The following is a 26768-nucleotide window of genomic DNA, read 5'->3' as shown; positions in this document are numbered from 1 at the left end:
GCTTGCCGGGGCGCGTGATGCTCCCCGCTTGGATCCCATCCCTGCCCCTGGCTGTCACCCTGCTCAGACCCCACACAGTTTGGGGAGAGGCCCACAGGAACACCAAGCTATTCCATCCCACCAAGCAGGAGAGGAGCAGTAGCCATTCATACCCCTCCTGGGTGTGCCAAGGACACAGGGGTGTCCCACACCGCGCCCTGGCCCCGGGGCAGCAGAGCCAGGGAGCAGCAGGGTCCCGTCCGAACACGCCAGAGCGGGTTGGCAGATGCCTGGCTCCTTCCTTCAGGTTGATGGGAGCAAAGGAGCTTTCCAGGGGAGAGCCATGTGGAAACTCTGACATATGGACAAAGCTGTGTTCCGTGCGGATTAGCAGTGGGCTGTTCCGCAACAGGCACCCCTAACAGCATCGGTCATGGGGCAGGCTGTTGGCAACAGCGCCCAGCTCCCATTTGAAGGGGAAAACTCGCCCCGTTTCGCTTAAAAAGGCGGCGTGGAAAATGTTGCGTGAGGCAAAACGGGCATGTGAACATTTTTTTCGGTGATTTTCCTGGACATTTTTAAACCAGAGCATCAGGAGAGCTCTGCGTTGTAGGGCTGTGTTGCAGCTGGCTGTGACTTCCCTGGTCACAAGGCCGAGGAGAGCCAAATTTGTCACCTCCCCATCAGCATCCCTTCTCAGGGACACTTTTTGAGCCATGAAGGTGACTTGCCCAGTGTCACTGTGGCAGTGTGGGCCATGGGTGTGCTCCATCCCTGCAGGGGACCAGGGGCTCAGTGATCCCCAGGAAGAGGGGACATTGCCACCAGAACAGGGCAACACTGATAAGGGAAAACAGGCTGGAGAAGTGTATTGGGGGGAATTTTTTTTCAGCTTCAGAGGTGAAGAACAATTAAATTTTTTGGGGAGTGTGGGAAAGTCCCAGTGCCGCCTGGAGGGATTTGCATCCCCGGGCTCCAGGAAAACTTGTGATTGGAAAACTTGTGATTGCTCAGACCTGGCTTTGAGACGTGTCTGGCGTGTGATGCTTGTTGGGGGGTTGGGGGTGGTTGCAAGTGCCCCCCTTTGCCGTCCTACGACAGCAGCTGGGGGGTCCTGGCCCTGTAACTGAGGCGGGAAAGAGGCTTTAAACACTTGAGTTTTGGGACTTGTTGTTTTTCCGGCCGGTGGAAATATTGGAAATGTTTCCTGGCTTTTTTTTCTTTTTTTTCTTTTTCCCTTCGTCGTTCTGTTTTGCTCTGAAGCTATAACCTTTTCCCAAGCCCCGGAGCAGGGTGTCCCGCCGAAGCTGGTGGCATCCATAGATGGCATCACATCCATGCGTGACCCCACCACGCACAGCTCTCAATTTAACCGAGCAGAGAGAGGGGATTTCGGATTTTTCTGGGCAGGAAGGAGTTAAACAGCTGGCAGCAGCTGCTGGAACAGCCAGTAGGGTGCGTCTGAAGGCTGGCTTGGCTCCCAGAGGTTTTTGGGGGGCTCAGGTGGGTCCCCAGCCAGTCGGCGGAGTCCCGGAGGGGCTGTGCCTGTGCCGGGAGTGGGAGGTTGGCGCTGGGGAGAGGAGGGTTCTGCGGGGCCGGCGGCGCGGCCACTCCTCCCCACTCTGCTCCACTCCGGTTTGAAAGGTCGAGTGCCGGAGCCTGGGGAGGAGAGAGCGATGTGAGCGCTCCGGGAGTCACAAAACTCCTGCCTCTTCCCATCTTTGCTTCGTCCGTTTTGCTCTTGGAGGCAACCGGAGCTCGTCTTCCCTTTCCAATGGCCCGACCTCGCTTGGGGTTTCTGCTCCTGCTGGCGAGCTGCTTCTCCTCCGAAGCGCAGTTCCTGGACTGGATTCGGGACAGCGTGAAGAGCACGGGAAGCCCAGCAGCACCGGGCGAGGCAATCCCGACCTCGGAGCCGCTGCCCTCAGCGGCAGCTCCTGCTCCCAGCCTGCCCCCAGGGATGTGGGGTGATGAGATGGTGAGGAATGTCACCACCCCGCAGCGGCAGGAGCCAGATCCCGCTACGGCAGCGCCTGTGGGCGAGGGGACCTCAGCCAAAACCGCAGAGCAGCGGGACAGGAACGTCACAGGGCTGGTGGAGAGCACGGCACGGCCAAGCATCGCTCCTGCCCGCAGCGCCTCACCTGCCCCCGGACAGGGTGTGCTCAGCAGCTCCACTGAGGACCCAGAGCTGCTTGGAGTGGGGACCACCGAGGACATGCTGGGGTCAGGGGCTACTGAGGACCCACAGCTCCTGGGGTCAGGGACCACTGAGGACCTGCAAATCCTGAGGATGGGGACCACCAAGGACCAGCAGCTTTTGGAATTAGGTACCACTGAGTCCCCACAGCTCCTGGAGATGGGAAATACAAAGGACCCACAGCTCCTGGGGATAGAGAATACCAAGGACCCAGAGCTCCTGGGAACAGGGGCCACTGAGGACCTGCAGGTCCTCGGGGCAGGGAGCAACAAGGATCTGCAGCTCTTGAGGGCAGGGACCACCAAGCACCCGCAGCTGGGGATTAGGAATACCAAGGACCCACGGCTCCTGGGGACAGGGACCACCGAGGACCCACAGCTCCTGGGGACAGGGACCACCGAGGACCCACAGCTCCTGGGGACAGGGACCACCAAGGACCCACAGCTTCTGGGGACAGGGACCACCAAGGACCCAAAGTTCCTGAGGACAGGGACCTCCAAGAATCTGCAGCTCCTGGGGATAGGGACCACTGAAAACCCACAGCTCCTGGGGATGAGGACCACTGAAGACCCACAGCTCCTGCAGGCAGGGACCGCTGTGGACCTGCAGCTCCTGGGGATGAGGAACACTGAGAACTCACAGCTCCTGAGGACAGTGACCACTGAGGACCCACAGCCCCTGAGGACAGGGACCACCAAGAATTCAGAGCTCCTGGGGACAGGGACCCCCACAGCAATGGAGACATGGATGTCCTTGCAGAGACCAGGAGGTCCCCAGCCAGGTAGTGCCCCTTTTCCTTTCTCACCAGGTGACAGTACCCATGAGCAGGCAGTGCCATTCCAGGACCCCGTGGCACAACCTCCCCATCACCACCACGAAGCATCACCGAACCTACGGCACGGCACGGGCCACTGGGGGCTGGCCCTGGCCAGCACGAACAGGAGCCAGAGCTCCCCCTTGCCTAACCAGAGGGTGGATAATGGTGTGAATCCTCCTCTTGCTGATAACTCCAGTCCTCCTGAGTTCGATTTACTCGCCGCCACTGCGCGGCTCTACGGTAGTAGTGGCGCGGGGCTCCCACCCTCCTTTCCTGGACTGATGCCATCAGCCAGCCACTGCCTGCCCATCCCAGCCCACCTGCCCTTCTGCAGCGTGCTGGGCACCAGCCATGTCCGATTGCCAAATTACCTCGGGCACAGCAGCGAGGAGGAAATTCGGGCGGCTTTGCATGAGTGGGAGGGGCTGCTTGAGTCGCGGTGCCATCGCTACCTGGAGTGGTTCCTCTGCTTGCTGCTGCTCCCCGGGTGTAGTGCCTCGGTGCCCATAACCCCCCCGCCGTGCCAGGGCTTCTGCGAGGCCGTCAGAGACCTGTGTTGGACTCATTTGGCCGGTGGGCTCCTGCCTCTGCCTTGCGATGCTCTACCTGAGGAGGATGAAGGGTATTCTTGTGTCTTTATTAATGCTTCCGCAGGTAACGTGGCTGGGTGACACCCCTGTGTTGTTGTCTGTCTCCCCTCCCAGCCCCCCTCTGTCCCTACAAGTGCTGAGGGATGCTTCTGCCTCGTCCCCATGGGATGCTGCTGAGTCCAAAACCACTTTCCATGCAGCCTTGGCTTTTCTGGAGAACCAGCGGGCTTTGACTCCCTCCACGAGGCTGAGCATTACCCCTGGTGAAACACTGTGTCTTGGTGTTCAGGATGAGAGATGCTCCCCAGGAATATCATGCAGGCATTCAGGGCCAGTTTCCCAGAGCCACAGTGCTTTTGGGATGTCCATCCTGGGATTGGGGGGCACTTGGAGAGTTGGCATCTCCCCGTGGGAACAGGGGAAGGACCTGGGCCCTGTGACCACCCAACCGCAGCACGGTGGTGGTGGGGAGGTTTCAAGGTGACCCGTGGCCACTGTGGGCACACTCCCCTATCCTGGAGCAGCCCTTTACTTTGGGGTTAATGATTCACCCGGTGGCTAATGTTTGATCCCTGCGCCGCTTGGAAAAGCGGGAGAGGTTGCTTCACCTCCGGCTTAGTCATTTGGTGGTTGTGACCTTTCTGTGTGTCAGACAAGGGGGGGACCCAGACATGCCTCTGGGGCAAGGGGGTGAAGGGATGGGAGTGCTGGTGTCTGGAGAAACACACTTTGGGATAAAAGCAGGAGCTCCCCCCCGCAAATTCTCTGAATGAGGCTGTGTTCCCGTGCTGGCCCCGTGCCCTCGGGTGATAGCAAGGAGATGCCAGAGGGGTGATGTGGGGCAGGGGGAAGGAGAGAGAAGGGGGTGGTGGCAGACAAGGGTCCCACACATGGTCCCCTCAGTGTCAAAGAGTCTCTGTTCACTGGGGAGATGCGGTGGGACCATGGGGATGCTCAGACCTCAGACTCAGACTGCGTCATGGTGTCTCAGATGGGCAGTGTCAGCAGTGAGAGGGGGCTGTGATGCACCCCAAGGATGGACTTGAGATTCTCCTGCATGCTGGGGGTCCCCTGCATCCCAGCTGGGATGGGACATGCAGGGCCATTCTGGCAGCCTTGGCTCAAGCTGACCAGGAATGTCATGGCAGAGTGGGACAGTGACTTGGAGCATCCTGGGGACCTTTCCAGTGGCAGAATCACTGCAGCAAGAGACATCCCCACAGCCATCCTTTGCCAGCACCAAACCCCCACTGCAGCCACTGCCAAATCTCCATGCTCCACCACAGGTGCTGCCAGTTTGCCACAGGAATCACAGGCTGCTATATTTGGGCTCTGGACGCCTTTTGGAAGAAGCAGGCATGGCCTGAAAGGCTTGGTGGATGAGAAGGGACACTTGGCTTTTGGAAGGGAGCAGACATTTGAAGGGGTCTTCACTTACCCCTCTGCTCCCCAGTCCCCATGTGGCCTCTGCCTGCTGTCACACAGGGAATAGGTGTGTCTCCTTTTGCTTTGGGAAGTGCTGGCACCCAGCTCCCACTCCAGACTCGGGGGCGAGTGGCATGTTGGAAGAGGAGGGAGGCTCCCAGAGCTCCAAGGGGAGCGTGGTTGAAAATTGCACTGCTAACAAAAGCCTCTTTCAGCGTGTCCCCTTCATCCCAAGCCCTGGGGGTGGGGGGACACACACACAATGACTTGTCTGGCAGCAGGAATTGCAGCACTGGCTCTTACACCCATGTGGATCCCTGGGAGGAAGCTCTGGTTTCCTCTTCCCCTAAAGCTGCTGAGAATTTGGCTTCCTCCAACACCAGATAAGCTCGATCCCCTGCATCCTGACGTTTGCAATCAGAGCGAGCTTGTGGGGTGCCTGAGCAGGGGGTGACTCGTGGGGGGGTGACAGTCTGAGTGTGGAGGAGCCCCACTCACACTCGCCCCGTTATTTCTGGTGTAGGGCTGTGCACATCTGGGAGTGAAAGGATGCTGAGCTTCAGGATCCAGAGGTTCCCCTCCAAGCAGACTGGGGATGCCCCGTGGGGAAGCCTGATCCCAGGGCAGGGCAGATGAGGGGGCTAGAACTGGTGGAAGACGGGAGTGAGGTTTTCTCCCAGCCAGGTCAGTTTGGGGCTGCCAGGCCTGGGAGGGACTGGGGTCCTGGGGGAGCAGGGTGCATACTGAACAGTTTCAGAACTCAGAGGAGGATCAGTGGGTCTGGGGTCTGGCAGAATAAACACTTTAATTGGTGGCATTTCTAATGTCCCCACTGCTGGGTTCCTGTCACAGAGGTGGTGCTGGCACTGGGGCTCAGCATCTGGGAGGCTGGGAATGTTCCATGTCCCTCAGGCTTTGGAAGGAGCACCCAAGACATGTGTTTTCCTTCCAGGCTGGGCAAGGCTGGACTGATTTCTTATTTTTAAATTTTTTTTTAAGAGTTCTGGAAGACAATGCCTGGTTCTAGAGCTGGGTGGAGGTTCCTGGCTGATCCTCCTGGGTTCAGCCCAGGATACCCCAGGATACACACACATCTGATTCCCTCATTACTCACATGAAAATTAGGGAGGGAGCTGGGGACACTGATTTGCCTCAACTCCTGCTCCTGACTCGGGACTGGTCCAAAATCAGCCCTGAGCATTCGCTTCATTCCCAGTGCAGATCCCTCAGCTGTTTCAGAGCCAGGGTGGTTGGGTTCCCTCGCTCCCAGGAAATGAGAGGTTAAAAAGTACCCAGCACGTTCACTCCCATGGAGCTGGCACTGACCCCGAGCAGTTGACATAGGAAAGGAGGAATCCAGCGCCCGGTGTGTGGGCGATGAGGATGTGCTCGCTGCCAAAACAACGGGAGCTGGCGGACAGAGGGCCAGCTCACCCCCACCAGATGTTCAGCTGCGTCGGGGAGGAGAGGAGGTCTCCAGCAGAATTTCCCTGAGTCTCTAATTCTCAATAGGAGTTGGGAAAGGAGGCGGCCGCCAAATTGAGAGCATCTGGGAGGCTGACGGGGCACGCTGGCTTGAGCCGCGTTCCCAGGGTGTTGCAAGGGGATGGCTGATTTATTCCCAGCTGGAGTGACCCTGTAGGATCCTGTTCCGGGATGACGTGAGGGGTCACTGTGACCCCAGAGCGGGTATGGGTGCAGCACACTTCCTCAGGGCTCCATGGCTCTTCAGCATCCTGGTGCTCCAGCAACATCCCCCTGCTGTGGGCAAGATCCCTTTGGCTTTATTCCACCTCAGGGAGCTCTGAGCAACCTGGTTCTAGTGGAAGGTGTCCTTGCCTATGGCAGGGGGATTGGAATTAGACAGTCTTTAAGCTCCCTTCCAACCCAAACCATGCTATGTTGTCCCAACTGCGGTTGGAGGGCCAGCTGCAGGGATTGGGTGGCATTCTGGGAGTCGCATCTGAATGGTCTGGTGGGAGCAGCTCAAGGTTGCTGCCTCAGCCAACCCGCAGTCCCTGGGGAGGGAGAGCGGAGTGAGCCACCGAAAAACCGCTTTTGGGGGAGGCACAGCCGGGGGGGCCTCCCAAGGCACCTTGCTGAGTGACCATCCATGCCTGGCTGGTTGTGACCATCCCCTTCCTTTTCTTCCTGCAGAGAACCTGAGCGCCGAGGTCAGCCTGCTGGAGCTGATCGGAGACCCGCCGCCGGAGGAGATCCTCAAAATTTATGGCCCCGACAACAACCCCGGCTACGTCTTCGGTCCCAACGCCAACACGGGCCAGGTGGCCCGGTACCACCTCCCTAGCCCCTTCTACAGGGACTTCTCCCTCCTGTTCCACATCCAGCCCACGACCCCTCGGGCCGGCGTGCTCTTTGCCGTCACGGACTCCTCGCAGAGCATCATCTACGTGGGCGTCAAGCTCTCGGAGCTGCGGGCGGGCAAGCAGAAGATCATCTTCTACTACACGGAGCCGGGCTCGCCCGGCTCGTACCCGGCAGCCACCTTCACCGTGCCCACCTTGCTCAACCAGTGGACGCGCTTCGCCATCAGCGTGGAGGAGGACGAAGTCGTCCTCTACCTGGACTGCGAGGAGCACGAGCGGGTCCGGTTTGAGCGCTCCCCGGATGAGATGGAGCTGGAAGACGGCTCTGGGCTCTTTGTTGCTCAGGCTGGAGGGGCCGACCCTGATAAATACCAGGTAAGGCCTTGGGTCACCCCAAATTGCGTCTCCAAGAAGCCTCGAGAGACGTGACAGCGGCTGTGCCTGTTGAATCGACCTGTTTTTCCTGGAAGACGACCAGAGGCCACACTCCATGTGTGTCCCTGGGGAAGGGGACACCTGAAGTGGGGGAAAAGGTGTCACGCGATGCCTCTAATTTTATTGTCTTGGGGCTCACCAAGGCAAAGTACTGAAGGTGGGCTGGCAGGAGGATGTGGGGGTTGCCCTGCAGCAGCCACTGTTGCCCATCCCTTTTCCCAGCAAACACACAGAACCTCTTCAGATCTCACTGTTGCTGGAAATACCCCACTCCTTTGGTGGAGGGGCTGGTTTGGCTGGGGAAATGTCTCTCTTAGCTGGAAAAAATGCTTGGGCTGGAGCATATCTTTGTTGGCTGATGCTGAGCGGTATCTCCAGGAAGGCTTTGGAGAGTGAGGAGGGATGTGATAGCTCAGCCCGTGCTTTGAGCAGGACTCATGTTCTTAGATAAGGTTTATGGAAAGCGTGGGGAAAACACCCAGCTGACATGGAAATCCCCTGCAGTGCTTGAAGAGAGGAATGTTCAGGTTTCTCCTGGTTTGAGCACGATTTGCCCAGCAACAGAGGCTCTGCCGAAGGGAGAGCAATACTCTTGAAGTGTTGCAGAGCACGTTTCTGAGCTTAAACATCTTCTCGACTGTGCTGCCACATTCCCAGTTGAATGGCTTTGGGCAGGGAAAGCTCCCCCAGGAAGGGATTAATCACTGAAGGGCTACAGAGCGGTTTGCACTGGGATTCACGCAGGTCCCTTGCAGAGCCACTTTTTGCCCTTGAAGAGCAATTTTTTTTGCTCTTGAACATGCTGGGAGGGCCGGGTCACGGCCCTGGAGGAGCTCCTCTCCCCAGCTGGAGGCGGTTTGGCACCATATGGGAGGCGAAGCAACAGCTTGGAGCAGAGCAGACCCTTTTTAGCAGGTGATGCTCCCGAGCTTGCCAAACCCCCTATCCCACCTCCCACCCCCAGTTTTCCCATGGGGAATAGCTGGACATGGAGCTGACGGCCTTGGCTGGAGAAGAGGGAGCAGCATCTGACTGCCTCGTGGTGTTTCCATCACTGTCCAGCCCAGACTTGCCTTATCTGGAACTAACAGGGCATCGAGCGGATTAAAAGCTGGCCCTGGGTCAAGCTGCAGGATGAGCTGCTGGCAAGGCAGCTGGAGGGGTGTCCTGGCATCTCTGCTCCTTCCAGAGTCACCTCTGTGTCAGTGGCATGGAACTTGGGGGGCAAAGCCTGCGGGTGATGCAGAAGCCCCTGGATGTGGCACTTGGGGACACGGTTTAGTGGGGGACCTGGCAGTGCTAGGGGAATGGTTGGACTTGATCTTGGAGGGCTTTTCCAACCTCAGTGATTCCATGTTTCTGTGGATTCACTGTAAGATCTACAGTGCTGCTGTCCCCTTTATTGGAGCAAACCCTCTGAAAAAGGGCCCCTATAACCATCCCTCAGGGGAATGCCTCGGTCCAGGGCTTGGACCTGAATTACTTCCGATGCCTCTGGCAAGCCCCAGGTTTCAACCTCGCAGTCCCTGCCCAGCACCACCAGCATGGCTTGACAAGCCATGTGCCAGAGCTGGCACCAGGTTGGCTGAGAAGAGGGAGGGGGCCAGGACCTGGCCAGCCAGCCAGCAGTGCTTTTACAGGGACCTTTTTGGCTGTGCTCTTTGTTTCTCTTTTCCCAAGGGCTCCCTGCCCCATGCAAGCACGGCTGGCAGGTCCCTGCAGCCCACAGTTTTGTATTTCCTAGGATAATCTGCACTTCCTTACTGTTTATTTGGGTTTTGAAAGCACTGTGTGCATCCAGGCTGCTTGTTTATACAAGAAACAACCACAAATCCTTTCCTAAGGATACAAACCCTCTTAGCATCCTGGTCTCAGCTGGGGAGGGTGTGTGTGTACCAGCCTGAACCCCACAGCTCCCAGTGCAAGTGGGGTCAGCCAGCACATCCCAGAACCCAGCTTAGGTCCTTGCTGCTGAGGAGGAACACAGGGATGCTGCCAGGGGTGTTGCCAGGATGGGATGCTGCCCATCCCTCTGATCCTGGTGGGGAGGAGATAGGGACCATGCTGGGAAGCAAGCTAGGAAAGGGGAGATAATTCCTCCTTGGTGCCTCTTCTCTGGGCAATTCACCTAAAATAATATTTGGGCTGGCTTGAAAGCACAGAGTGCCGTGTCCGGACAAGGAAACATAATGGGCTTAAGAAAACAAGGATCAGGGGCAGTTGCAGTTCAGCCAGGCTGACTGTGACATTATAACGTGAATACATTATAAGTAGATTAAGTTAAAAATACATAATAAATATAATGTATTGCAAATATGTCTTTATATATAATAAAAATTACATCAATTCCTCTTGCAAGCAAACGCCCCTGGTTGGGTGGTGACCCCCCTCCAGCTGCTCACACTGTTGGCAGCGGATCCCATCCTTCTCCCACTGGAGGACATGGTGGCCGGGTGGCACGACAGGTCACATCGTGGCGTGTCTCTCTGTGTCACCCATCCGTCCGTGGTTCCCTTCCAGGGGGTCATTGCCGACCTGAAGCTGCGAGGGGACCCGCGGGCGGCCGAGCGGCAGTGCGAGGAGGAGGAGGACGACTCCGAGGTGAGCGCCGGGTGGGGCGGGCTCAGGGAGTGCCCCCCATGCTGCCCCCGGCTCATCTCTCATCCCCTGCTCCTCGCAGGTCTCCGGTGATTTCGGCAGCGGGGCAGAAGGTGGACACCAACCCCTGGGGAAGGTGGGGGTGAGTTGTTGCCCGCAGGGGTTGCGCGCTCAGGGTGGCACCTCGAAATTTCGGTGGTGAGGAGGGGTGAGTGAGTGCCCTCCACGGTCAAGGTCACGGGATGCTTCACAGTGTCCCGGCACCTGTTCCTTATGGGAAGGCACTGGGAGGTGAGTGGCACTACGGTGTCCCCTCGTTGTTGGCACAGGGTGTCCCAGGGCTGCTGGATGCTGTCCCTGTCACCTCTCCCCCCGTGGCGGGGGGCAGCGGGCCAAGGAGCAGTGGGGGGTCCCCGCAGCAAGCTGAGAGGACCAGAGCAGAGGAGACCCTGCGGGTCTCCACGGGAGGTAATTCCAGCAGCTTTCCCCTTCCCGGGGGCACGCAAGTGGGGAGGGGGTGGCGTGGCCACCCCCAAGCACAACCTTTTCCTTTCCCACAGGCAGCGGCCCCAAAGGTGAAAAGGGAGAGAAGGGCGAACGTGGCTTGAAAGGGGACGCGGGGACTGGTGGTGTCATGGGGACAAGCAGTGTCAAGGGCCAAAAGGTGGGTGAGAGCTTGGTCCCTGGGGACTCGAGGGTATCAGTGGCATTCCATGTTTGACACCCTGCTCCACTCTGTTTCCAATCCTCAGGGGGAGAAGGGAGACCTGGGCATCAAGGTGAGCATTGCTGGGTGAGCTGGGACAAAGCCACGCCTTCGCTGGGCTGCCACCTCGGGGACGTGCCACCCATCCTCATCTCCCTTCCCTCCCCAGGGCAGTGCTGGATTTGGCTACCCTGGCTCCAAGGGCCAAAAAGGGGAACCAGGTGACCCCGGCCCACCTGGCACGCTCTCTCGGCACGCCGATGGTTCGGTGGTGGAGCAGGTCACTGGGCCACCAGGGCCACCAGGGAAAGATGGAGCCCCTGGCAGGGATGGCGAGCCCGTGAGTTGAGTCCCCCGTCCCTGGGGTGTCCCCTGTCCCCCCACCCTACCCACCTGCACACTGACCTGTCTCCTCTCTGCCGTTCCTAGGGAGACCCTGGCGAGGATGGCAAACCTGTAAGTGGCGGGGGAGGTGGTAGGGTGATGAGGGACAGCCACCCCCTTGCCTTGCCACCTGCTGACCCCACTCTGTTCCCCTTCACAGGGCGATATGGGGCCCCAGGGGTTCCCTGGGATGCCAGGGGAGCCAGGTCTGAAGGGGGAGAAGGTGAGTGCTGGTGTCGGGAGGCAGAACACGCCGCTGGGCCCTGTTCCTCTCACTGTCAGCTTGTCTGCACCCACAAACTGTGCTCTCTTCTCTGTGCCAGGGTGACCCAGGCGTGGGGCCAAGGGGGCCCCCTGGACCACCTGGCCCCCCGGGACCACCAGGACCCTCCTCCTCCAGGAACGACAAGCTGGTGAGTGCCCCTTGGGACGCAGGGGTTTGAGGGGGATCCGTCAAGCCCCAGAGGTGCAGGATACCAGTGCCAGCCCCTGTGCCTGACATCCCTCTCCTGCTTCCCCTTCAGACCTTCATCGACATGGAGGGGTCTGGCTTCGGCGGTGACCTGGAAAGCCTGCGGGTGAGTTGGGGGTGAGTGCCTGCCCTGCCAGCCGGGAATGGGGGGACCCCCTCAGCCATGGCCCCCCCCTTTCTCTTCCAGGGTCCGCGTGGGCCGCCTGGTCCCCCGGGGCCGCCTGGCGTGCCTGGTTTGCCAGGAGAGCCAGGACGGTTTGGGATGAACCGCACGGACCTGCCAGGGCCACCGGGGCTGCCAGGCAGGGATGGGATCCCCGGGCCTCCAGGGCCAGCGGTAGGTGTATGGAGTGGGCAAGGGGACCCATCCCACGTCCACCGTGTGGCCACCCCGAGCAGTGGGGGGCTCGGTGCCCACCAGCCCCGTGGGGTTTCCCCCGTGCTGGAACAAGCTCCTGGGGTCTTTCAGGGTCCTCAGGGTCCTCCAGGAAGAGACGGGGAGGCTGGGCAGCCAGGGCCCAAAGGAGAGCGGGTCAGTGTCCCCCGTCCCACGTGCCCTGTGCCCTGGGAGCATGTCATGGCTTTCCCACAGGGCAGCCGATGCTCCTGGCACACCCCTGGCAGCTCCCAGCTCCCAGGCTGGGGAGCACCACTGTGCTCCTGCCTGGAGCTGGACAGCTTCTTCACAACCTCTTCTCCCTCCTTCTCCTCCTCCCAAGGGTGACGTGGGTGACCTCGGCCTCCCCGGCATACCAGGACCCAAGGTACTGTGCCTGGGCTGGGGTTTTTGGGGGAGTCCCCCACCCATTGCATACTGGAGGAGGCAGGGATGCTGCTTGGGGGGGATGCATCTTGCACAGGAATGGAGAGGGGGATGCTGGTATTTGGCTTTCTCCCAGATCAGGGAGCTCCCATAGCTCAAGGGTGCAGGGAGCTGCTGACCCCCCCCAAAGGATGCGTTCCAGGCTCCTGCCACCCTGTCTTGGCTTTGCTCCAGACGCCGCTGCAGCAAGAGGCAGGCAGGGAAGCCAAGCAGGGTGTTTCAAGGCACAGAAGAGAGTTTGCCAGGGGGGTTTGGGGTGCCCACAACCCACTGTGTATCACTCACTCTTGCCTGCCTGCTCCAGCCTCTCTCCACCACGCATCCCCAGAGGTGGAAGTAAAGGCTTGCTGGGAACGAGGCTGCCCCTTGGGATGGCCCATCCACTGCAGCCTGAGCTGGGGGCAAGAATCTCAAAAAATAAGGTTTCTTAACCTTAATTCTAACCTTCTGCCAGCACCCAGGGGGCAGAAGGGGTGGCAGTGGTATAAGGACTGATCCTGGTGCCCTGAGAACCATCACAAAGCCCAGGGATGCCTACAAGCACTGAGTTCTGCTGCAGCGTTGGCGCCATCCACATGTGCAAAATTATTCCCATTTATGGCTTTAGACAAGCCTCTGGTGGCCACTGTGGACATTACATGGGGAGCTGGTGGGATGAAAGATGCCTGAGCTGGGCAGTGCCCCTTCCCACAAAGCCCCAAGACAGGGGAGCATCAGGGAGAGCATCTGTGTCCTGTCCCAAGGGGGATTTGGGAGGGGATGTATTGCCTCCTGCTTGCAGGCTCCAGACAGGAACAGCTGTCATCCAACATCTTTCCCCTTCTTGTCCCCATTTGCAGGGCAACAAAGGAGAACCAGGACCAGCTGGACCCCCAGGAGAAACAGGTTTAGCTGGCCTTCCTGGGCCCATGGGACCCCGAGGGCAGCCAGGGCCCCCTGGGCCCCCAGGACCACCAGGGCCAGGCTACGAGGCTGGATTTGTAAGTGGTCACTGCAGGTGGGATGAGCTGGAGCTGGGGACAGATGCAGCTCAGCCCCTTCTCCCTCCACTTAGGGTGACATGGAGGGCTCGGGGCTGTCATTCACCCCTGGACCACCCGGACCTGAAGGGCCACAGGTAGCTCTGTTCTTGCCCTCTCCATCCTGGGCTCCCTGGGGTATTCCCTGCTATCACACGATGCTCATGGTCTCCTTGTTGCTTCCAGGGGGTGCCAGGACTGCCAGGGTTGAAGGTGAGGAAGCCTTGCAGCATTTTCTCACCCTGGCTCCATCCTTGCAGGATACCTACAGGCAGCCTGTAGGAATGGTGCTCTGACACCTCTTTCGTTGCAGGGAGAGGTTGGTAGCCCTGGACAGCCCGGCTTGCCAGGCCCGAAGGTAAGGAGCACAGGAAGATTGGGATGGGCTGTGTGCCAGCACCTGGGTTTGCTCCCCAGCCTGGGGCTGGATGCTCCCTACTGCATCCTGCTCTTCCCCACTCCTCACTGCAGGGAGATGCTGGCATGCCTGGCGTGGATGGCCGTCCTGGCCTGGAGGGCTTCCCTGGACCACAGGTAGGAGCATCAGCCCCCCAGTTCCAAAAGCCCCCTCACTGCTGGCAGGACACCCTCGGTTGCAGCAGCTCCATCCCCAGCAGCCAAAATTCCCCCTCCCTTCTTTGGGACCTGGCTCACTGCGTGCCAGGGGTGCCCACGCACCTTAGGACCTGTCCTCATCACCTGGCCACCCCACTTGCCACCACCTCCACCCAAAACTGTCTCAGCCTGGCTCACTGCCTGGACCCTGGAGGAAGAGTAGGGTAGCCAGAGTGGTGGGACTGAGCTGGAGGTGGGAGGGGATCTCCTCTTGTGAGCCAGAGCCTGGTTCCATGTGGTGCCAAGCAGGAAGCTCACCCCTGCCTGCTTCTCCTTCCAGGGACCCAAAGGTGACCAGGGCAGCCCCGGTGAGAAGGTAGGTGCCACCACCCTGGGGACAGGGATCAGCTGGTGGTGGCCCTAGGGCTGATGGCTTGTGTCTTCCAGGGAGAGCGAGGACAGGATGGTGTGGGGCTGCCCGGCCCCCCAGGGCCACCCGGTCCCCCTGGACAGGTCATCTCTGTCTCGGGTGAAGATGTAAGTGGTGACAGCTGGCTTCAGCACAGCTTGGGGAGGGGAAAACTCAAGGGGAGGAAGGGGTGTTCCCAGCAGCCATCATGGTGGGGGGGGGGACCGAGGGAGGCCTCTCCAGGAGCTCTGACTTGCAGAGCAAATATCGGGGTGAAAAACCTTATTTTGTCTCATTTTGTCTCTTTTTGCAGAGGTCTTTGGTGGCTTTTCCTGGTCTAGAGGTAGGTGCCCTCCTGCCACCCATGCCCAGCCCTCAGCAGTACCAGGAGGGCACCCTGTTTTTTGGAAAGAGGGGATTTGCTCTTAGAAGCATCTCTGCTTCTCTCTGCAGGGCAGGCCAGGCCACGCCGGCTTCCCGGTGAGTCAGTGACCTGTCTGGGGACCACAGGGGTGGCCTCGGTGACAGCTCTGGGTGCTGGCCCTGCCGCGCTTTGCTGCGGGGTGATGGTGATGGAGGAGGGGTTTGGGGTTTGCCTTGGGTGGAGTGGAAATGACGTGGGCTCTGTGTCCTCCCTGCAGGGTCCAGTGGGACCGAAAGGAGACCAGGGGGCAACTGGTCCCCAGGGCTCCCCAGGGTTGAAGGTAACTGCTCCTGGGGTGGTCTGCCCCATGGGGTGATCACACTTCTGGCCCCCTATCCTACCTGGCCACCGGGTCCTGCTGGTGACACCAGCCCTGGCACAAGTGGGAGCCTGGCCCCTCCATGTCCCCTCACGCCTCTTCCCCTCTTGCAGGGGGAGAAGGGCGAGCCAGGTGTCATCATCAGCCCTGACGGGACCGTGGTCACTGCAAAGGTGAAAGGAGAAAAGGTGGGGGCATGGCGGGAATGGGAGGGGCACATCCCCATGTGACAGCTTCCAGGTAGTCCTGGTGGTGATGCCCTTTCCCTCTCCATTGTCTGCAGGGCGAGCCGGGGCTGCGAGGACCAATGGGACCAGCAGTAAGTCACCATCACCATCCCCCTTGTGTCCCATGGGGAGGGATAAGGATGATCCTGGACAAAAGGGGACAGCGGGTGCTCCCATGTTGAGCATCCTCATCCTCATCTTCTCTCCCTTCCAGGGTCCCCAGGGGCGAGCAGGGATGAAAGGAGAGATCGGCTTTCCGGGCAGACCCGTAAGACCTGCTCCCGGTTTGTTTGTCTCCTCGGCCATCGCCTCCACCCCGTCCCCCCTCCCTGTTTGCATGTCCTTCACCTGCTGAGCCCCAAACCCTGCTGTGTCCCTGAGGGATGGGGAGGCGATGCCAGGGTGTCAGAGGTGACTCTGGAGCACCAGAGGTGACACTAGGGGTTGGCAGGGGAACGGGGACGAGGCTCACCTGTGCTGCTCATCCACAGGGACGTCCTGGCATGAACGGGCTGAAGGGTGAGAAGGGCGACCCCGCAGACGTGCTGGGCTTGCGGGTGAGCACTTGCTGCAGCCCCCCTGCTGCTGGCCCTGCAGAGTGGGGGAAGCACCACAAGGGTCTCCCTGAGGACCCCAATCTCTCAGGCAAAGGGCACATGTCTCCCTCTCTGAGGGGCTGGTTGGCCCTCTGGAGCAGGGCATGGCCCTGATGTCCCCCCCACCATGGTGGGGACTGTCCACTTTGCGGGACCCCGACACATCTTCTCGCCCTCCACAGGGTCCCCCAGGACCCCCAGGACCTCCTGGGCCCCCTGGGCCACCTGGCAGCATAGCCTACAACAGTGGCAACGTGAGTAACAACACGGTCACCGTGATGGACATGCTGGTGACTGGGTCCCCCAGTGCCCCCTGCCTGGCTGGAGGGCACACAGGATACTCTGGTGACATCCTGGCTGGGGCTAACACACTGGACTGTCACCAGCATTGAGGGGGGTCCCCAAGGATGCTGCTGTCTCTGCAGCCACTTCCTTTGCATCTCCACAGACCTTCAGCGACTCCAGCCATCCCGCACTGCCAGCGTTTCCTGGTAAGGGGGTGTCTTCTCCGAGCCCTCTCTGGGCAGTTTGGGGAACCTTGGCAAGGCAGGGTTGGGGGGAAACCCGCTCCTTTCGAGCTGGGATGCTGCAGCTCTGACATGGCATCTCTGCTGCTGCCCACAGGTTTCCACCAGTTCCCAGGACAAAAGGGAGAGAAAGGTGATGCCGGACCCCCAGGACCCCCAGGTAGGTGATCGATCCCCACATGTAGAGGTGGGCAAGGGGTGCCTCATGCCCATCCCTACTCTCCTCTCCTTTCCCTCTTTCCACAGGGCACTTCCCCTATGACCCAGCTCACTTTGGCACCAACCTGCGGGTAAGGCCTTTGCGTGCTGGTGGCTGGAACCCGGCACGATTTGGGGTACCGGGGTGCGCCCTGGCCACTCACCCTAAGGTTGTGCCATCCCACAGGGCGACAAGGGGGACACAGGTCCCAAGGGTGAGAAGGGTGAGCCGGGCAGCACCCCACTCTACAGTCCCAGCGTCTCTGGGCTGCCAGGGCCCCCAGGGCCCCAGGGATACCCCGGGCTGCCGGTGAGTACCTCATGGGGCAGGGAGCAAAGGGGCATGGCGGGGGCAGCATCCCTGGGGGCTTTGCTCCAAGAGATGTTCTCTCACTCTGCCTAGGGTCCCAAGGGGGACAGTATCGTCGGGCCACCAGGGCCTCCTGGACCTCAGGGTCCCCCTGGCATTGGATACGAGGGGCGGCAGGGCCCCCCTGGCCCTCCTGGCCCCCCTGGTCCACCCTCCTTCCCAGGTCCCCACAGGCAAGGTGAGTACCTGTCCGGTTGCATCCCTCCCACAACCCTCTATTGCCACTCCCACAACCCTCTATTCACCCCCCACATCCCTCCTGCACCCTGGCATCTGTCTCTGCATCCCCACATCCCTCCCTGCATCCCTCCCTGTACCCCAGCATCCCTCTCTGCACCCCGCCGCATCCTTCCTTGCATCTCATGCGCCCTTTCTTGCACCTCTGCATCCCTCCCTATGCTGCGTCCCTCTACATCTCACCCTTCTCCCTCCACAGCTATCAGCATCCCTGGACCCCCAGGACCACCAGGCCCCCCCGGACCTCCAGGCAGTAGCGGGATATCCCTGGGGGTGAGTTAGGGCTCTGGGCAGGATGTTGCCTGCAGGCCGGAGGGCTGGTCCCTGAGCCCTCCACCCGCCGTGCTGTGCCCGCAGCTCCGCGCCGTGCCGACGTACCAGGTGATGCTGAGCACTGCCCACGAGCTGCCCGAGGGCAGCCTCGTCTTCCTGACTGACCGGCAGGAGCTCTATGTCCGCCTGCGCGGGGGCTTCCGACGGGTGCTGGTGAGTAGGGGGTGGCCAGAGGGGAGCCCTGTTCCGGGTTGCAGCACTCAGCTCTCGGGGAGTGCAGACAGCACCGCCCTGGGGGCTTAGTGGTGACTCTTGGTGATGGCCGGGGGTCCCCCCACCCGTGCGCGAGGAAGAGAAGAGGGGGACACCTGGGATCTGACGTGCCTGCCCTTGCAGCTGGAGGAGCACAACCTGATCCCCAGTTCAGCTCTGGTGAGCCTTGTGTTCTCCATGCCCACCCTTATCCCCCATTTCCATCCCTATCCTTCATCCTCATACATGTTCACCCCATCCCCATTCTGCATCCTCATACGTCCTCATCCCACTCTCAGCCATCTCCATCTGAAATCATCTTCATCCTCTTCATCTGTCCCCAGCCATTTCAATCCCCATCCCCTACCATCTCCACTTTCATCCACATACATCCCCAGCAAATCCCCAATAATCTCCATCCACCCCAACCACCTGTATCTCCATCCCTATCACTGTTCATCCCCATCCACCTCCAACTCTATCCATCTCCAGTCACCTTCATCTCTATCCCCGACCCCCTCCATCCCCATCCCCGCCTGGGGCACCACCACCGCCCTCCTCTCAGCCTGTCTCCCGCTCCTCAGGACAACGAGGTGTACGACAAGCCACCCACCCTCCACTACGCCGGCACCCAGCCCCGCGGGCCCCTGCACCCCCTCCGCAACCACGTCCCCCCACCCACCGCCCGGCCCTGGCGTGGGGACGAGGTGGTGGCCAACCAGCACCGCCTGCCCGAGCAACCCCTGCTCCACCACCAGCATGAGCTTCTCAACAGCTACTACATCCACCGCCGGCCAGATCCAGCTCCCGTGGCCGCCCACGTGCACCAGGACTTCCAGCCCGCTGTGAGTGCCACGTGCCGGCCGAGGGCAGGCGATGATGGTGGCCAAAGCCACGCGTCCCTCAAGCCCTGCTGTCCCCTCTTGGCAGCTTCACCTGGTGGCCCTGAACACCCCGCTCAGCGGAGGCATGCGCGGCATCCGGGGCGCCGACTTCCAGTGCTTCCAGCAAGCCCGGCAGGTCGGGCTGGCCGGCACGTTCCGCGCCTTCCTCTCCTCGCGCTTGCAGGATCTCTACAGCATCGTGCGCAGGGCTGACCGCGCCGCTGTCCCCATCGTCAATCTCCGGGTAGGTTGGATGCAGAGCATCCCAAAGCCCCTTCATTCATCCACGAAGCATCCCCTTCCCGGAGGCTCCTGGGGGCTTGTATCTCCTGAGATGCTCTCGGGGTGAAGGCAGGGCTAACCCTCCCCCATTTTCTGACTCTTCCCACCAGGACGAAGTGCTCTTCAACAACTGGGAGGCCCTTTTCACGGGCAGCGGGGCTCCGCTGAGAGCCGGCGCCCGCATCCTCTCCTTCGACGGCCGGGATGTCCTGCGGGATGCGGGATGGTGAGTTCGGGGTTGAGCAATGGGGAAACGGGGTTTGGAGCGTGGGGGGCGCAGCAGCAGCAGCAGTTCCCCACCTTTCATCCCTCCAGGCCACAGAAGAGCGTGTGGCACGGCTCGGATGCCAAGGGCCGGCGCTTGCCCGAGAGCTACTGCGAGACGTGGCGGACGGAGGAGCGCGCCGTCACCGGCCAGGCTTCCTCACTGACCTCCGGAAAACTGCTGGAGCAGGTGGCCAGCAGCTGCCAGCAGGCCTTCATCGTCCTCTGCATCGAGAACAGCTTCATGACTGCCGCCAAAAAGTGACATCCGCCCTCCCATCCCCTGGGTACCCCCATCTCCCCAGGAGGGGCGGGGACCCTGCACCCCGGCACCCCTGGGGCCCTCAGCTCCCTCCACGTGCCTGCTCTCACCCCGCAGGGTTTTCTTCTCCCACAGACCTGAAGCCAAAGAGTATTGCCGTGGCCCCTGCCCTGGATCGGCAGGGGCTTGGGTCCCACCCGGGGCAGGGCAGCCATGGGCCGGCTGCCTTCTTCCTCCTCCTCCTCCCCTCACTTCTCTTCTAACTCCTAATATTTAACCACTTCAGCTTGTTCCCCCACCTGCTCAGATCCTCTTTTCGGGGTGGCTGGCTCGAGGATGCTTGGCAGGGAGATTTCAGTGCTGCCATGTCAGGTGCTCTCCCTGGGCGGGGGCTCCCTGACCAGCACCCCAGCTCCATACTGTCCTCACTAGGAGCTTGGCTTCGGACCCAAATCTCTGCTGCTGGGGCCATGAGGTCTTCTCTAGCCAAAACCCCAGCATCCCACCCAAGGGACTGTCCCATGGCAGTGCTGGGACTCCCCCAGATGGTCTCTGTCCTTCCCAGGTAAGGACCATCGTGTTGTCATCCTCACCTCCACCTCCCAGCCAGCAGAGCTCTGGTGGTGGTCTGGTCTCCCCCATCCCCTCCACACACCCTTGGGACTCCTGGCCATGCCCGTGCAGCCCAGGAACAGCCACAGGCAGTCCAGCACAAGTACTGGGCTGAAGGGGTGGCCCCGATGTGTGGCCAGCGTGCCCTTGGCGTGTGTTTACGTGCGTGTGTGTGTTGAGCACGTGTGATACCAAGGGCAGGCACTGCCAACCCCCCCTCCCCATGCCACCTTTGCTGGGCTTCTACGGTAAAGGCGCAGCAAAAAACTGGTTGGAATTGGTGTGGGCAAATCCAAGGTGCTAAAAAAAAAAAAAATACCAAAAAAAAAGAAAAAAAAAAGAGAGAGAGAGAGAGAGAAAAAAAGAGAAATCTGTTACTAGCTTTTTTTTTTTGTTATTGTATGGAAATTATTACCATAAAAGCTGTGCGAGTCACACGGTCTCTATTTCTTACAGTCTACTGTATTTTGTGTAATTAATGCAATTTAAAGCCTGTGGATCTTTATATTATTTTTTTGTTGTTGGTTGTGTCCTATAAACCATTTTCTAAAGGCACTGAATAAAGAAACATCCTCTTGTAGCCTGGCTCCGTGCCATGATGGGGGATGCAGCGGCAGGGGGTCCCCATCCGTGTCCCTGTGTGGTATCCTCCCATGGTGCTTTGTGTTTGGGGATGGGGAAGGGGGCACAGCCCTGTCTCCTTGCAGCAGAAAACGTCCTGAGAGTTATATCCTCAGCGGGCCAGCACGGAGCACCAGCAGTGGGAGAGGAGAACAAGCACACGGTGGTGATGATGATGATGATGATGATGATGATGCTCACTTCGGGAGCCAGCGCTCAGGCTCGCACGGTGCCTGCCTCGGGGCTTTTCTCCTGTGCTGGAATCTCCACGGGGAGCTGGCACAGCTCCTTGGCCAAGGCTGGCTCCGCCGGCTGCCTGCGGCGGCTGTGCCGGATGCCCACACCCACAGCCGCCAGCAGGTAGATCACAGCCAGGAGTGCGAAGTAACCAAAATACACGTAGAACTGGAAGAGAGGGAGGTGGGGGAAAGAGCAACAATTGAAGCCTTGCCCTCATCCCACGCCTCTCAGGGACCACCTCCATCCTAGATACTCCCCCCATCCCTACCTGGGGATGCACGGATAAGCCCAAGCCCCTCTTGTCGGCCACGATGACGGTGATAATGGTCTTCAGAACGGTGCCAAAGAAGGTGTTGACCCCGAAGACCAGAGCGCAGAGCTCTTTGGAGAGGGAGGTAGCAATCTGGAAACTGGGAAAAATGGGAGCACTGGTGAACCCCTGGTATCAACCCGGCTGCCGGGGTGGGAGCAGATCCCCAGGGGCTCCACGCACATGGCAATTGGCACCAGGAACTGGTAGGAGCCACGGAAGAGGACGTAGGCAACATAGCACAACCAAATGTCGGTGGTGGAGTTCATGAGCAGGAGCAGCCCTGCCTGGAATGCCGTCACCACTCCGATCACCAGCTCTGACCACAGCGTCCAGCGGATCTTCACAAAGCCAGCAGCGAAGGAGGCGATGGCTCCTGGGGAGGGATGAGGGATGCTGTGAGCACCTCAGGGGCCACCTGGCCTAGGCTGGGACCCAGCCCAGTGATGATCAGGTCATCCCCAAAGCCAGACCACCCCCTACCACCCCCAAACATTCCGTAAGGACCACCATTCCTAAGGGACACTGTCCCCAGTCGTTCCCAGGAGATGTAGAGGGATAAAGGGCATCCCCCACATTCCATGTTTCCCCAGCTATTCCCAGAGGGTGCAGCAGGATGAGGGTGTCCCCCCCCCCACATCCCCAGTGTCCCCATCCCACACGAGCTCACCCAGCAGCGTGGAGGCCGCATCCACCCCTCCGTTGTACACCCGGCGGTTGTCCGTGGTGGGAAAGATCTCATTCCAGAGGATGTGCGCGTAGTACAGCATCAGGTAGTACCCAGCTGAGTTGAAGATCCACCACAGGGACCAGAGGCGGAGCTGGGGCTGCCTGGCCAGCGCCCCCACCTCCCGCAGCATCCGGCACAGCACCGCATCCCGCCAGCCCCGCGCCCTCCCACCGCCATCCCCCTCGGCCATCCTGACCAGCTCCGTGGACGCAGCCCCGTCACCGGCTGTCCCCGGCCGGTTGAAGAAGAGGCTGCGCCGGGGCCGCTCAAGGAAGAGGGTGAGGACGAGGCCGAAGCTGACAAAGCCCAAGGAGACGTAGTTGAGCGTGAGGAAGGAGACGCCGCCCAAGGTGACACAGAGCTGGCCCAGCACCGAGCTGGTGAAGACACCCATGAGGACGGCGGAGCGGGAGTAACTGGCCATCCGCTGGTAGCGGGACGGGGCAACGAGGGAGAAGATGTAGGAGGAGTAAGCGATGCGGGCGGCCATGGTGATGCCGTAGAAGAACTCCATCAGCTGCATGGCCGGGACGGAGGTGCCCAGCACCAGCAGCAGCCAGATGGAGATGTGGCTCAGGCTCTGCAGCACCAGCACTGGCTTGTAGCGCAGGTAGTCCGTCAGCAGGAAGATGGGCACCAGCACGGCCATGTACGAGTAGGACAGCACCGGCGTGATCACGTTGGTCACCTGCCATGCAGGCAAGGAGGGGCTCAGCACTGGTTACATCCCTGGGGTTGCCCCCCAGCCTGGAGGGATGTGGTCTGTGTGGGCACCAGCTGCTGACCTCCATCGCAGCACCTCCCCGGGGACGAATGTGGCCAGCAGCGTGCTCCAGGCTGGGGGTCTGGCTGAGCCTCAGCCCCCTCCTGCGCGGGGACACAGCGTTCCCACGGACACAGCAGCCGGCTGGGACCGGGGCCAGCATCCCTTGGTTGAGGGACGATGACATGTGGCCCCTCCTTGTCTAACCCCATCATTGCCAGCAGCCCAGCGGTGCACAGTGTCAGCACGGAAAGTCTCCCTAGTGGGCAACCCCCTGCCATCTAACAGGCTGCCCAGGTGGGCAGGGATCAAGCTTCACCCCCCAAAATCAGTTACTAGCCTGGGCATGAGGTCTTATGCCACGGCAAGTTGAGCCTGGGACTTAGGAGACAGGGTGATCTCACAGCCAAGGGAGACAGGGACCCACCTCTCACCACCTTTACCCCCCCAGAAAGCACCACCACGAGTCACCACACACCACCACCATGCCCAGCACGTGACTCCCCGGTGCACCCAGAACCACAGAGGGATGCTCGGGGCAGCCCCAGGGTGGTGACCATGGCTGGAAAGGAGGACACCAGGGTGGGGGACAGGGTGCCCACGGCTCACCTCTGCCTTGGTGAAGTTCCGGTCGGGCCCCAGGAGATAGGGGGTGATGAAGCTCTCCCCGGGCCGGATCTGCGTCATGAAGCCGTAGAAGCAGAGGTAGAAGACTTGTAGCTTCCAGCGCTGGTCCGGCACCGTCTCTGACACCGACTTTTTAGCACCATCATCCTTCTTGGGCATGGCCCTGCAGCAGGACGGCAGCGTTATCCTGGGAGCCATCAGCTACGCGGGCTTCGTCGGACCAGGCGGCCCCTCTCTGTCCGCAGGCTCTCTCGAATGCATGGAAAACCACGGCACTGCAGTTTCTGGGGAAAAAGCAGCGTTTGGCAAGGGATCAAAATTCCTCCAGAATCGCAAAGGCAAATAAATACCACTACCTTCTCCACAGGAGGTGTTCTGGGAAGAAGAAAAGCGGCCGTGCGTCTCGCTGTGCAAAAAGCCAAGGGCAAGGGGGGGGGGGGGGTCATTTCAGGCGGCATTTTGTAAATCACGTGCATCCGGAGCCTTGGATGCACGGAGCACCTGGATCCACAGTGGGGCATCCTTAGATCCCAGCACCTCCTCTTCCTCCCTTTTAAGAGCTGGGCGGGGGGGCGGGGAGTTAGCGCTTCCTTAAGCAATGCTTCCCTCTGAGCTCTGACCCAGGGGGATGCAGATGCTCCATGGCGGGGATGCTCCGGAGGGGAAGGGCAGGAGCCACTGGGACTGTGCCGGTTGTGGAAGCGAGTTAATGTGCACACTGGGCATGGGGCCGCTGCGTTATACAGTAGCTGGGCAGTTGGCAGGACTTTGGCTGGGCCACAGGCAAGTGGCTGCCCCTTGGCTCTTCCCGGCGGGACACGATGCCCAGCCTGGGGAGAATGCAAAATGCCACGAGATTCATGGCCCAGAGAAGGATTAAAAGCTCAAATCCTGAGGTTTGGCTGCAGGAAACCTGGCAGTGCCAGGAGACTTGATTAGCAGTCACGGGATGAGGGAAGTGACTGGAGAAGGCCTGGACTGGGTGTTCCCCACTCTGACAACAGGTCACCGAGGGTACTTTTCACGCCATAAAATTCCACGTGTGCCAATCCAAGGTCTAGAAACCTGATTACCCTGCTAATTGCAGAACAACTAATCACAGTCACTAGAAAACAAGTCCATGGTCCCAGCCTGTGTTCCCCTTGAGGTGAGACTGGGAGGCTCACCTCTGGAGCCTCCCCATGCTGCCACATAACACACATGACTAACAGGAACACTAGCCAGGGAAAGCTGTGACTGAAACCAAAAAAAAGCAGCAGTGGGAAGCAAAGTGCCCATTTGCCCCACTGAGGACTCACTGCTCCAGGGGCATTCCCATGGGATTTCAGTGCTGGAGCCTGAGCATCGCCAGAACACGTGTCCCAGAGCTCACGGCTGGGCAAACAGCCCCCACCTCTTAAACAGATCCCTGGGGAGCAGGGCAGGGATTTGGTGCTCACTCACTGCCAGCCAGTGAGCCAGCACTGGCTCAGGCACTGGTTGGAGCACTGGCTCCCCTGCTGTGGCAGGAAGGGCAAGGAGCAAGGATCAGGGGCTCAGCCCCCCTCAAATGCTCACCCCAGCTCCATACCATGCGGGGCCACTGCCAGTCCGTGCCTGGACTCTGCCCCATCGCCTGCCTGTCCCCAAGCTGGGCTGTGGACATCACCTGTAGCAGCCACTCCCTGTGGGTTGGCCCCTGACACGTGTGCCAGGCCCCCGATGGCATGTTTGCCACCCTCTGCACCCCATTTTCTGTCATGTCCATCCAGGATGGATACACACATTCATCCCTGTCCCAAAGGAAACCAACAGCACTAAACCCAGGATGCAGCTCCGTGAAGCTGCTCCAGTGCCAGGAGCACTGGCTCTTAACTCCCAGCAGGTGTGTCCCCACACATGGAGGGACTCTAGTCCAGAATCCGTCTGGCTGGTCTCAATTCCACCCTCTCCGGAATATCCATGGAGCTGCCTACTCAAGGTGAGCGGGCTTGAGTCCCAGGGAACGCTCCATCCTTCATCCCTGGTGCAAGCCAGGAAGAGTGGAGAAGAGGAAGTGGAAAAGGGAGAGGGAGTAGCGGGGAGAGGGGTAAGGAAGGGGAGGGAGATGAGCAGACCACGGGCCGCTATCACTGTGTGAACCTGCTTATCGCCGGGTTATCCTAGTGTGACCTTGACATGGATCACTGTCACGCTATGCCGCTGTCAACCTGGGCCACGGGCGGCGTGGGTCGCCGAGCTCAGGCTCAAGCTTCCCGCGGAGCCACGGCCACCACAGTCCGGAGGGGACAGCCCTGGGGGTAGTGGGGGGGGAAGTCGAGGTATGCTCCCCCTCCAGCCGCGCGTCGGTGACACACAAGTGAAGCTGCCAAAGCACGATCGTGTTTTGCGGGGAGCTGCCAAGCAGAATTGGGGTGCGCGAGCCCTGAAGCGCCTTCCCTAAAACAAGGCGTGGGAAGCTCCCCAAAAAACACACCCTCGCCCGCTGTGCGGGCACCTATTTACCTCCCCCTCTCCCCCCCCCCATCCCAAGCAGCCGAGGGATGGGCGCTGCGGGGTGGTTTGGGGTGCACCCGGTAGAGCAGGGTGTCGGGGCGGGGGGTGCGCGGCACCAGCTCCCCCCAAAAACGGGGCACTACCCTGGGGGCAACCCCACACCCCCAGCATCCCGGCGGCGTTCGCATTGCCGAAGCCGCGGGCACCCCGGGGGGGCACGGCCCATTCCCGGCCCCCCTGCGCCCCCCGTACCTGGTGGGCGGCGGGCATGGGGGCTGCGGGCCGGAGCGCCGGGGCTCCCCCGCGCTGCCCTCGCCGCGCTCACGGCGAGCCCTGCAGACGAGGAGGAGGAGGAGGAGGAGGAGGAGGAGGAGCGTGGGGAAGGGCCCTCGGGAAATGTAGTCATGCCCCACATGCGGGGCAGCGCGGGGACCACAAGCTCCACAAGGCAGCGGGAGGGAGGAAGAGGAGGAGCTGGCAGAGAGGGAGGGGTCTCGCCCATCACCGCGTGGGAGCCGCGCCGGCGGCTGCGTGTC

General features: G+C 60.5%; 2 protein-coding genes across 7 annotated transcripts in view; one reads left to right on the top strand and one right to left on the bottom strand.

Annotated features, from left to right (window-relative positions):
* Nucleotides 1–20475, top strand: part of COL18A1 (collagen type XVIII alpha 1 chain) — a 37196-nt gene extending 16721 nt beyond the window's left edge. The window contains exons 1-44 of one of the 4 annotated variants that reach the window (XM_027903982.1): nt 1632–2360; nt 2394–2712; nt 2779–3650; nt 7169–7713; nt 10294–10374; nt 10454–10513; nt 10701–10839; nt 10932–11035; nt 11124–11150; nt 11247–11417; nt 11507–11533; nt 11622–11684; nt 11785–11874; nt 11986–12039; nt 12121–12270; nt 12403–12465; nt 12653–12697; nt 13596–13736; nt 13811–13873; nt 13962–13988; nt 14089–14133; nt 14247–14309; nt 14671–14706; nt 14778–14867; nt 15053–15082; nt 15193–15219; nt 15381–15443; nt 15596–15670; nt 15766–15801; nt 15924–15977; nt 16201–16266; nt 16488–16559; nt 16754–16796; nt 16930–16992; nt 17079–17122; nt 17218–17340; nt 17434–17578; nt 17837–17910; nt 17995–18123; nt 18307–18342; nt 18747–19007; nt 19093–19290; nt 19439–19554; nt 19644–20475. In XM_027903982.1, the coding sequence (XP_027759783.1) occupies nt 1754–2360; nt 2394–2712; nt 2779–3650; nt 7169–7713; nt 10294–10374; nt 10454–10513; nt 10701–10839; nt 10932–11035; nt 11124–11150; nt 11247–11417; nt 11507–11533; nt 11622–11684; nt 11785–11874; nt 11986–12039; nt 12121–12270; nt 12403–12465; nt 12653–12697; nt 13596–13736; nt 13811–13873; nt 13962–13988; nt 14089–14133; nt 14247–14309; nt 14671–14706; nt 14778–14867; nt 15053–15082; nt 15193–15219; nt 15381–15443; nt 15596–15670; nt 15766–15801; nt 15924–15977; nt 16201–16266; nt 16488–16559; nt 16754–16796; nt 16930–16992; nt 17079–17122; nt 17218–17340; nt 17434–17578; nt 17837–17910; nt 17995–18123; nt 18307–18342; nt 18747–19007; nt 19093–19290; nt 19439–19554; nt 19644–19857 (5751 nt within the window). In that variant the 5' untranslated portion in view covers nt 1632–1753 and the 3' untranslated portion in view covers nt 19858–20475. Of the gene's footprint in view, nt 1–1631; nt 3651–7168; nt 7714–10293; nt 10375–10453; nt 10514–10700; nt 10840–10931; nt 11036–11123; nt 11151–11246; nt 11418–11506; nt 11534–11621; nt 11685–11784; nt 11875–11985; nt 12040–12120; nt 12271–12402; nt 12466–12652; nt 12698–13595; nt 13737–13810; nt 13874–13961; nt 13989–14088; nt 14134–14246; nt 14310–14670; nt 14707–14777; nt 14868–15052; nt 15083–15192; nt 15220–15380; nt 15444–15595; nt 15671–15765; nt 15802–15923; nt 15978–16200; nt 16267–16487; nt 16560–16753; nt 16797–16929; nt 16993–17078; nt 17123–17217; nt 17341–17433; nt 17579–17836; nt 17911–17994; nt 18124–18306; nt 18343–18746; nt 19008–19092; nt 19291–19438; nt 19555–19643 lie in introns of those variants that run through there. The other 3 variants (XM_027903981.1, XM_027903983.1, XM_027903984.1) reach the window with 3 other exon arrangements.
* Nucleotides 20476–21298: 823 nt separating this feature from the next.
* On the bottom strand, nt 21299–26527 carry SLC19A1 (solute carrier family 19 member 1). Of its 3 annotated transcripts, none has more exons than XM_027903988.1 (6): nt 26485–26527; nt 23740–24041; nt 22308–23055; nt 21821–22013; nt 21596–21737; nt 21299–21492 (listed from the first exon to the last, which is right to left on the bottom strand). In XM_027903988.1, the coding sequence occupies exons 2-6, from the start codon at nt 23953–23955 to the stop codon at nt 21304–21306; spliced, it is 1488 nt and encodes a 495-aa protein (XP_027759789.1). In that variant the 5' UTR covers nt 23956–24041; nt 26485–26527; the 3' UTR covers nt 21299–21303. The 3 variants fall into 3 exon arrangements, with proteins under 3 accessions (XP_027759789.1, XP_027759788.1, XP_027759787.1); XM_027903987.1 differs by lacking the exon at nt 26485–26527 and adding an exon at nt 24114–24462; XM_027903986.1 differs by lacking the exon at nt 26485–26527 and having other exon boundaries at nt 23740–24462.
* Between the last annotated feature and the right edge of the window lie 241 nt (nt 26528–26768).

This window comes from Empidonax traillii, unplaced genomic scaffold (genome assembly GCF_003031625.1).
Source record: "Empidonax traillii isolate 1590-97213 ecotype Southwest subspecies unplaced genomic scaffold, ASM303162v1 scaffold1004:size452305, whole genome shotgun sequence".
NCBI classification, from domain to species: Eukaryota; Metazoa; Chordata; class Aves; order Passeriformes; family Tyrannidae; genus Empidonax; species Empidonax traillii.
The sequence above is the reverse complement of the archived record's forward strand: the minus strand, read 5'-3'. Positions and strand labels throughout refer to the sequence as shown.

Excerpts from the sequence above, each read along its gene's own strand:
- SLC19A1 (XM_027903988.1), bottom strand. The coding sequence starts at position 23,955 with ATGGCTCCCAGGATAACGCTGCCGTCCTGCTGCAGGGCCATGCCCAAG. Across the intron at positions 21,738-21,820 it reads TTCCTGGTGCCAATTGCCAT|TTTCCAGATTGCTACCTCCC; the intron begins GTGCGTGGAGCC and ends CATTTTTCCCAG. Across the intron at positions 21,493-21,595 it reads GCTTATCCGTGCATCCCCAG|TTCTACGTGTATTTTGGTTA; the intron begins GTAGGGATGGGG and ends CCTCTCTTCCAG.